Source organism: Gekko japonicus, unplaced genomic scaffold, assembly GCF_001447785.1.
Source record: "Gekko japonicus isolate JY-2015 unplaced genomic scaffold, Gekko_japonicus_V1.1 scaffold16, whole genome shotgun sequence".
NCBI classification, from domain to species: domain Eukaryota; kingdom Metazoa; phylum Chordata; class Lepidosauria; order Squamata; family Gekkonidae; genus Gekko; species Gekko japonicus.
In genome coordinates this window covers 1,600,819-1,611,559 of record NW_015169777.1, presented here as the reverse complement: position 1 = coordinate 1,611,559, position 10,741 = coordinate 1,600,819, and the positions used below count along the sequence as shown (strand labels likewise).

Here is a 10,741-nt window from a genome sequence, read left to right as displayed (position 1 = left end):
TTTTTCGCACAGTCTGATTTTAATATAAAGCAAATTTGCATATTTTTCAATAAAAATGTGTGTGTAATATTCGTTCATGTCTTCCAGCTCTCAAACATCTGACATTTATTCTGTGTGGCTGATACGTTAAGCAAGTTTGGCCACCCCTGCACTATACCAAACTGTAGACAAACACATAGCTCTCAGTCTGTGTCATGGTGCCTTCTCATGTTCTTGACCAGCACACGAAGCAGTTTATGTACAAAAGCTTGCAAAGCCCAGCCATTTCATGTTTTCCCCTGGGTCCGAGACTCAGAACTCAGAGCATGAGATTTCTGTAGTGAATGTCAACAAAAAAAAAATTAGGTTTGCAGCTTACATACACACATTTGAACAGCATACTCAAGATTGCAACAGCACAGACATTTTGATGCAATAATTCAGAGCAAGAGGTGCCAGTTACTAGACACTGTTAAATAAACAAAATATTGCAAGTGTGCTAATGTTTTAAGTATGTTTCTGTTTTAAGTAAAAAAATTAATCTTTGTGTTTGTGTCCTTTATAAAGTTTATATCTCTGCTACCTGGCATTACATTTCATGGCACACATGGCCCGGCCCAACGAAGTCTCATTTATGTCAGATCTGGCCCTCATAACAAATGAGTTCCCCTTTTCTAGACAGTGCCTTGGCAGCCCTTAGCATTACCATTGGTGTTCTCATACAGGTGCTATTTAACACTCTGTACTGCTCTATAGAGACAGGTGTGGGCAGGACCCCCAAGTACCATTTTTATGGGCCTGGTACAATTTTGTCAAAATGCAATCCTGCCTCCCTGCCCCCCAAGATCCAATAGAGAGTCATGAATGAAACAAAGTCTATTCATTTCTGAAATTGTGTAATTAGACACACAAGGTTTCAGATTGCATCGCTTCCCCCAGACCCAAACCTGTTGTTTCTGCAGTGAAGTGCATTTATTCCTTGCCCCCATGTGTGGTCCCTGAGTGGAGCACAATACTGTTCTTTCTAACGTATCTCTGCATTAGTTATAAGTGGAGCTAAAAAAAAGCTTAAAAAACAAAAAGCTTTAGAAATCCTAGGAGGTTGTCTGCAAACACTGATAGCCAGGGTTTGAGTGTCAGGCTAGCATCTGGGAGACCCAGGTTTAAATTCCTAGGAGGTGTTGTAGGTCTTCATAGAACCGGTCCACTTCAGCCTCTTCTGCATCAGTGGTTGGGGCATAGACTTGGATTACTGTGATGTTGAATGGTTTGCCTTGGAATCGGACAGAAATCATTCTGTCATTTTTGAGATTGTATCCCAGTACTGACTTTTGCACTCTCTTGTTGACTATAAAGGCCACACCATTTTTTCTACGAGATTCCTGGCCACAGTAGTAGATATAATGGTCTTCTGAGTTAAATTCGCCCATTCCTGTCCACTTAAGTTCACTGATTCCTAAGATATCGATGTTAAGTCTTGCCATCTCATTTTTGACCACGTCAAACTTCCCTTGATTCATAGATCTTACATTCCAGGTTCCTATGTAGTATTGTTCTTTGCAGCATCGGACTTTCCTTTCACCATCAGACACATCCACAACTGAGCGTCCTTTCGGCTTTGGCCCAGCCGCTTCACTCTTTCTGGGGTTACTTGTACTTGCCCTCTGCTCTTCCTCAGTAGCATATTGGACACCTTCCAACCTGAGGGGCTCATCTTCCGGCGTCATATCTTTTAGCCTTTTGGTACTTTCCATGGGGTTTTCTTGGCAAAAGTACTGGAGTGGGTTGCCATTTCCTTCTCCAGGGGGATCACTCTTGGTCTGAGTTCTCTGCTGTGGCCTGTCCGTCTTGGGTGGCCCTTCACGGCATAGCCCACAGCTTCATTGAACTGCTCAAGCCCCCTCGCCACGACAAGGCAGTGATCCATGAGGGGGAATATGGCGTTGGGGAGAGCAGATTCTGGATTCATTGGAAGTAATACAAAATTATTTTACAATATGGATTCTTGGGTTGCCAAAGTGTTCTCCAGTGGCATTATTGAGAGCTGAGCTTGGTATTCCTTCTATGAAAGCAAGGGCTAATTTTAGTGTTCTGTCTTATTGGAAGAAAAATCCAGAATGTTCTCAGGATTCACTGAGGTGTCAAAATTTTTGCTCCCGTTTAAAACGTATTAAGAGCTAGAAGGAATATCTGGATTTTATTCAGTTGAAGTATGCAATTCCGAAGGAGCTGTTAAGTACTAAAACACCAGGACAGGAGCTGAAGGAGTTGAAGGAATGGGTCTTTAAAATGGATGAGGAAATAGACAGGTAATTACTCAATCCATAGTGGCCCCTTTTTTCAAACTTCTAAAAAGATATCAGATTAGGTCTTCTTATATGAGGACTTTAACAACAATAAAATTAAGGTTGGCCTTTACTAGTTTAAGATTTTAAGCTATGCCCTCAGCGGTTCAATTGGGCCATTTCTTAAGTGTTCCTGCCCTGTTACGATCCTGGGTGTGTGGTATGGGAGAAATAGATGATATGGTTCATTATATTTTGAGATGTCCCCTTCACCATGACTTCCCAAACAAATATATTACTAGTATTCTATCCATGTGGGAAGGAGCTTCAGACTTGGAAAAAGTAATACTTTGGGGGCATTTCTTAAGTGTTCCTGCCCCGTTACGATTCTGTGTGTGTGGTCTGGGAGAAATAGATGATCTAATTCATTATATTTTGAGATGTCCCCTTCACCATGACTTCCCAAACAAATATATTACTAGTATTCTATCCATGTGGGAAGGAGCTTCAGACTTGGAAAAAGTAATACTTTTGCTTGCTGATGAGGATTCTTATGTTTCTAATAGAGTCACTTTGTTTTCATTAGCTGCAAGAAGGATTAGATCGAACTGTATGGAATAATAGCTATAAGAAGTTAAAATAGTTTTGAACTTTTAAAACTGGACTGATTTTATATGGTTTAATCCTGTATTATATTTGTAATTTTGTTAATTAGTATGTGGAAGATTTTGTTATATATTGTTATGACCCATGGTCAATACAATAAACTAAAACTGCTGCTGCTAATAAATATGAATGGCAAACATCTTTTAAGATGCAGGAGGGAGAGAGAGGTTTGGGGTTTTTGTTATTTTGATTATAATTTAATTTTTAAACTACTACTCTAAACTGCCTTGAACCACGAGGAAAGATGGGGTATACACCACTCCCGATCTTTGGTGGGGCACTACTGGTGCCAGTGCCGGGGGTTAGGAGTTTGAGAGTACTCCTGGATTCCTCCTTAACAATGGAGGCCCAGGTAGCAGCCACTGCCAAGTCGGTCTTTTACCATCTTCGGCTGTTGGGCAGTTGGTTCCCTTCCTTGACTGCAACAACCTGGCCACAGTGATCCATGCGACGGTCACCTCGAGACTAGACTACTGCAACGCTCTCTACATGGGGCTGCCCTTGTCGCAGATTCGGAAGCTGCAGCTAGTGCAGAACGCCGCGGCCAGGCTGTTGATGGGCTTACCAAGATGGGAGCACATCCAGTCCATGTTGAAGGCCCTGCACTGGCTGCCAATAGCATACTGAGTTCGCTTCAAGGTGCTGGTACTTACCTTTAAAGCCCTATATGGCCAGGGTCCGACATACCTGAGTGACCGCCTTTCCTCGCATATACCCCAGAGAGCAGTGTGGACAGGGTTACAGAATCGGCTGACCCTTCTGGGCCCCAAGGATGCCAGGCACGCTGCGACAAGGGCTAGGGCCTTTTCAATGGCGGGTCCTTACTGGTGGAACGAGCTCCCGGAGGAGATCAGGGCCCTGCGGGACCTATTACAGTTCCGAAGGGCCTGCAAGATGGAGCTCTTCCACCAGGCTTTCGATTAGGAGCCGCCCCACTAATACCATCAATGAGCCCAGCCCTCAGTTTCAACATCTGGCTCATTACACTGAGTGACTCAGGATGACACTGAACTGAACTCAGCAGTTGGAGACATATCCAGTACGCCACCGCAAATAGGAATTGTATTACTAATAGCACCTTAGTTTCTATGTTTTATAATCCTATCGTAGTGTTTTATGTTATATGGTTTTATTGGCAATGTGCCAATGTTGTAAGCCGCCCTGAGCCTGCATGTGGGGAGGGCGGGATATAAATCGAATAAATAAAGAAAAATAAATAATAAATAAATAAAATTCAGGTGTTTAATGTAATATAAAGGAGCTTTTGGGATGCTCTAATGTCCAGGAAAGAAAGATTGCTAACATTATGTTATTTTAGGGAGAAGAAGGACCTTTTGGACCTATTGGAGGAGCTGGACCAAGAGTAAGTATGGAAAAATCTTGTGTAAAGTTGTGTAAAGGGAAGCAGTTGAAATATCAGTGCTCTCTACTGTAAGATGTGGAAGTAAGACATGAACTAAATTTGTTTTTCAGTTTTCTGTGACCTTTTGAAAAAGTCACCACATGTCTGTGGTGCAGCAGGAGACTATGGAATGTGAACTTACTTTGCTGTTCACCTGGATGGTCTAGGCATCTCAGCATGCATAACATATTTCACAATATTGTTGTGAGACTAAATTGCTACTCTGAGCACTGCAAAGAGAGACTGGAGTGGGACTATTACACGTGAATCATTCTAGTCTAACATTCTGCTTCCAAGTGGCCATCAGATGCCACAGGGAGGCTCACATGTAAAGGAGTTAAATGAGAGAAAGTGTGTAAAATTGCTTTCCAGTACGCTTTATTTCGGGGGTTTGAAGCAGAGGATGAAAGGTATCATTTCAACTGCTTTATTACCAATGCTCTATATCAGCCTATGTGAGCATATTTCTACCCATATGGAAACAGCCACCTGATGTCTGTTGCTGCCACCTGATAATCAAAGGTATACTGCTTCTGAACAAGAATGTTCCATTAAAATGAGAGAAGCAGCATTTCCTGTATTCTGGTCTTTGTCTCTTTGGTTTCACATGGCAAGCTGTACAGTCTGTTTCACACTGTATGAAAATAATGTATAGCTTTGTAAAGCTTATGGACAGTATTTAATAACCTGCTTATGTTGCAGTTTGTAATAATTTTGCTACGGTTTACTTTTAAAATTGGTCAGTGTAGTGTTGGCAGACTAGAATATGGGAGACCCAGGTTTGAATTTGCACTTTTCTACTGAAGCTTCCTGGAGGACTTTGGCCCAGTTTCTCTCAGCCTAACCTACCTAACAATGTGGTTGTTATGAAGATGTAATGGAGGAGGGGGCAACAACCTGTGTTGCTTTGGGTCTCTGTTGGGGAGAAAAGCTGGGTATAAATGTCTAAATAAATAAAATTGATATTACATTTTGTGTTGGAACGTACCTTTAGTTAATTTAAAAAAATGTTTACTTTACTATAAACCCACAATAGAAAAGTAGCTAGCAGAGATGTGTCTTATCAGAAATTGTTTATGTGCACACACCAGGGCTATTTTGGGGCAGGAACGCACAGGAACGGAGTTCCGGCTGGCTCCCGAGTTGGCCACGCCCAGCAGGAACTCATTAGCATAATAGGCCACACCCAACAGCAGGAACTCATTAGGATTGGCTACGTTAGGGGTGTGTGGCCTAACATGCAAAGGAGTTCCTGCTACCAAAAAAGCCCTGGGTTTTGACAACAAACAGGGTAAACAGAATAAGAAGCAAAATGTGGGTGTGGCTGGATGACTACACTTCTTGCAACATGGGGGTGCGGCCTAATATGCTAAGGAGCTGTGTCATCAGGGGTGTGGCCTAATATGCTAATGAGTTTTTTCCTGTTGGGTGTGGTCTATTATGCTATACACAGGCACACACAATATCCTCCTCTATCTTCCATCTCTACTTATTAGATTTTTTTTTTAAAAAAAATACAACATACCATTTTAGATCTTACAAAGAGTTTTCACTTATTCACCAAAGGAACACTTGCATGCTCATCTCAGGACCTTGCTTTAGACTGAGCAGAGACACGGAACATGCTCCTTCGATGATTGATATACTTTCCAGTATATTTATTTAGAATATATCCATCCCACCTCTGTCTCAATAGAGTTAATAACAAAAACAAAACAACAAATATTTCAATTAATTTTAATCAAACCATCAAAGAAGTTTGATGAAATTTGAATAATAAAATTCTCAGCAATAAAACATTTTCCAGTAAAATTAGCAGCCCATCATAAACCAATAACTCAGAATACCTTTCCTTGACAACTAAAGTGACAGTATCCATGCTTTACTTACAAAACCATCCCTACTGAAAAACGATGTGGCCAGTGTCTAATCTGCCCTTTCTAGGCAAAGTGATTGAGAGAGCAGTAGTGGACCAACTCCAGATCTTCTTGGATAACTCATCTACTCTAGACCAGGGCTCCCCGAATATTTTGAGCCTGCAGACACCTTTGGAATTCTGACACATTGTAATGGGTGCAACCACAAAATGGCCACCACAAGAGGCAGAGCCAATCACAAGATCTCAGGGGTGAGGTCATACATAGCTCTAATAGTAACATTACAGGCAGAAGCTCTGTTTAACGGGATGCCTTTTTAAATGAAGATAATGTTTAAAAATATTCTTTAAAATATTTCTCCCCCAGAAGATGAAGTGGACTCGCCACTTTGGAGTTCACTCACTGCATGGCTTGCAAAAGGCATTTAAAGGGACTGCATTCCCTTTAAATGCCTTTTCCCCTCTCCTCTGGAAACAATGGAGGATGAGGACACTTTCTTCTGGGGCTCATAGAATTGGACCCCTTGGTCCAATCTTTTTGAAACTTGGATGGGTTTTTGAGGAGAGGCACCAGCAGCTATGTTACAGATTTGGTACATGTGCCTCAAAAGACAGTATAATGGTTCCCATGGGGTATGATTGAGATTGGAGAACTCTGAAGTGGCATTCCTTTTAAACACCAGCTATCTGGCATCCCCAAAAAATTCTGAATATTTTCGGGATTTATTTTTTCGGGGATTTTTTGCAGTGGCCATTTTTGGGAAGCCTAATCAGCAGCCCAGTTGGTAACCGGCTGAGAAAATACCCGATAAATACTAATGAGGTATTCATCAGGTATTTTTTTGGCTCAGTTTATACTGAGCCCACACCCCTATTGGGGAATCCCTGCTCTAAACTTTCTTTAGCCTGACCAGGCTGAGCTATGGGACAAAGATAGCCCTGATGGCTTTAGGTAACAACCTCCATCTGAATTTAGAGAAAGGCCATGACTCTTTGTTGCTCCTACTGGATTTATCTACAGCCTTTGATGCAGCAGACCATGCCATCTTGCTGAGGCATTCGGAGGCAGAAGTATGTATCAGACAATGTACCTTGGACTGACTTGATTTGTTTCTCATGGACTGGACTCATAGGGTTGCCACTGAAGACCAGTTATTATCAATATGGGACCTATCCTGTGGGGTTACTCAGGGTGCAATCCTGTTCCCCGTGCTTTTCAGTTTCTATGTTAAGTTCTTAGGATAAGCAATTAGTTTTGGTGTTGGTTGTTACTAATATGCTGACTACATCCAGCTCTATATCTCGTAGTGATGTGATAGAGGTCCTGAATTGCTGCCTGTCTGCTATTGTTAGATAGTTAAGGGTGAAGAAAGTGAAACTAAATCCTGACAAGACAGAAGTAATGCTGGTTTGGAAGATGGGGATCTTGAAAGACATTGTGCTTCCCGCTTCAGTTGGGATCAGCTGACCCTTGCTGACTTGGTTAGAAGCCTAGGAGTTATACTGGATCCAGCACTACTGGTGGAGAAGCAAGTGAATGCAGGTGAAAAAATGTCTCCCCCCCCCCCCAGCTCAGATGGCCCCCTACCTTGATCCAGCTGATCTGGCGATCTGGATCCACACCACAGTAACATTGAAACTATACTTCTGTGATGTGCTATACATAGGTCTTGCCTCGAAGTCCACTTGCAGAGCCTGTTTGGTGCAGAATACTACAGCTCAGTTATTATAAGGAGCTAGGTTGGGCATTCATGTGACTCTCATTCTGCAGCACATCAGTTACCAGATTCAATTCAAGGTATTGGCTACAACATACAAAGCTCTTTATGGCCTTGGTCCTTCATATCTGCAGGATTGCCTCTCCCTTATGCTTTGCCCTAACAACTTTGCCCATCTGATCAGGGCCTCCTGCAAATGCCAGCCTGCAAGTGGGCAAATTCAACAACTGCCTATAAATTTACATCTCTGTTGCAGCCCCCACCTTATGGAACGGCTTGCTTGATGAGCTCAGGAAAGCTCCCACTCTCCTGGTATTCTGCAAACATTACATCCAGTTCAAAATATACTGTTGAGTGCCCTCCACATCCCCTCCACGCCTGAGAAGAGATAATTAAGATTCTGTTACTTCCCACAATTAGAAAAAACACCTTTTGACATTTATCTGCTATTTTGACATATTTATTGCTCAACAACTATTGACCTTATAACCGTAACTTATTATTTAGTTTTTCACTTTGCATAACTTAAACATCATCATGTTACATGTTAATTTGCTGTTAAATCCCTGTCTATTAGAACCTCATCTACCATTCCAATGTATTTGAAAAAGTGTGCCTTGCACACGAAAGCTCAGGCCTTGAATAAACCTTTGTTGGTCTTAAAGGTGCCACTGGACTTTACATTTGTTCTATGCAAAACTGAGTTATTCAGGAAGGCTTTTTTACGCAGGTGATAGGGCAATATTGTTACAAAATGGTTCAGAAAGATGCTTTCATAAAGGGTCAGTTATTGTGGACTATAATATTGTATATAGTACATAGTTTCTGTTGCTGTCAGTATGATTCTATTGTGTAATTTCTGCATTTGTTTAATGTGTTGTGTGAATGCTTATGTTTTGTTTCAGCTCTGTTTTCAGATTTCTGCTTGGTTTCTTTTTCTGCAATAAAAATCCTATTGCATTATTTTTGAATGTCCCATCTTGTTGTCTTTAATCTGTCTTGCATCTCTGTGAGGGAGGAAGGCTGTAAATAAATAAATAAAACAAAATTTTAAAATGTATAAACAGAGTGCAGACCATCCAAAGGAGGTTAAATGAGTTCATTTTTGTGCAATATATCTTTCATACATGTGGTGTAGTGGTTCAAATGTAAGACTAGGATCTGGGAGATTAGATTCTAATCCCCATTCTGCCCTGGAAGCTTGCTGGGTGACCTTGGGCCAGTCACACATATTTAGCATAGCCTCACAAGATTGTTGTAAGGTAAGATGGAGGTGAGGACAACAATGTAAGTCATTTTGGGTCCCCAGAGGGGAGAAAAGCAGGGTATAAATGAAATCAATGAATAAAAATACATTATTCTTTGCCCCTCATTGTAAATAACTTCCTGCATTCAGCGTGGTAGAGTGTTGTTGTTGTTTTGGTAATAAGTCCAAGTCTTTATGGTATGAGTATTTATCAAAATCATTTAGGGCAAAGTATTCTGCCCATATGGGTCAAGATAAATAGCCTTTTGCAACAAGTTTCTTTAGATCTCTTTCTACAAAATCTTTCTAGTACAAATCATGGTTTATGCTGAACAGTTCAGATTGTTTTGATGTTTGATTAACACCGCTGTTCCTGTATGCAATGCAGTTTTTTTTTTATTAAACTGCCCCCAAAGAGGCAGAATTTTATTAAAGTTTTTTTACATATATTAAACACACAAAAACATATAAAATACAAACAAACACACGTACACATACATACATGGGGTATATTTTCCCGCTTTTTATCAAGCGTTAATGTTAGCACCTATTCCACATTAATGCTTATTTCTTGTGTCCTGTATAAGTAACCTTTTATCTCTTACTACATAAAACATTTATCTACCAATGTTCTGTCCCTAAAAATTTACCTACATCTGCTTACCATACCAGTTATAAAACCGAGTCCAAGTATTCTGGAATGTTTATCCCGTTGCACCTTTTATCAATAAAGTAAATTTATCCATTTCCGTCACCTCCAATATTTTGTTTATAAGTTCTCGTTTTGTTGGTGTCTCTGTTAGTTTCCAGTATTTTGCATAAAGTATTCTGGCTGCTGTAGTTATGAAAACAATTAAATAGCGATCTTCTTTGTTGGAGTGATCATGTAAAATGTTTAATAACACAGCCTCTGGTGTAAATGGCACCCCTGTACCTAATATTTTTTGTAAAATTTCATGTACCATTGCCCAATATCTCTTAGCTCTTTCACAGAGCCACCTCATATGGTAAAATGTACTAGTCTTATTTTCACATTTCCAACACTTATTAGAACATTTTGAATCAATTTTAGCTAATCTTTCAGGTGTTATATACCATCTATAAAACATTTTATACACATTTTCTTTATCCGGTATAGCTTTCGTAATCTTAATATTTTTCTTCCATATTTGATCCCACTGCTCAAAATTAATATTATGCCCAATATTCTGCACCCATTGAATCATATTCCCTTTCACTGTCTCTTCCAACATCAAATAAGTAGCAGTACATAAAGTGTTCGTATAAACTTCAACTCGTGGATATAATAATCTTTTCAATCTCTAAAAGATTTTTATGAAATCCAATTCTTTTATCTTTAATGTATTTGGATTCTATTTGCGCTCTTTGCCACCATTGTAGTTCCTCTAATGGTTTCAGACGGTCATTAAAGTCCAATATATCCAAATATCTTGTTTGTATTTCCTCCTTATATGCATTTGGGAGTGTAATAGCTTCTAATGGGACGGTCAACTTTGAGGTTTTTATATAAAAGCGCTTATGTATGTTTTCCCATACTTTCATTAGAGC

At 40.3% G+C, this 10,741-nt stretch overlaps 1 protein-coding gene across 1 annotated transcript in view; it reads left to right on the top strand.

Moving 5' to 3' along the window:
• COL24A1 (collagen, type XXIV, alpha 1) overlaps positions 1 to 10,741 on the top strand; it is a 346,183-nt gene that overhangs the window by 154,203 nt on the left and 181,239 nt on the right. Inside the window, exon 22 of the mRNA XM_015416682.1 lies at positions 4,249 to 4,293. Coding sequence (XP_015272168.1) covers positions 4,249 to 4,293 — 45 coding nt within the window. The remainder of the gene's footprint in view (positions 1 to 4,248; positions 4,294 to 10,741) is intronic.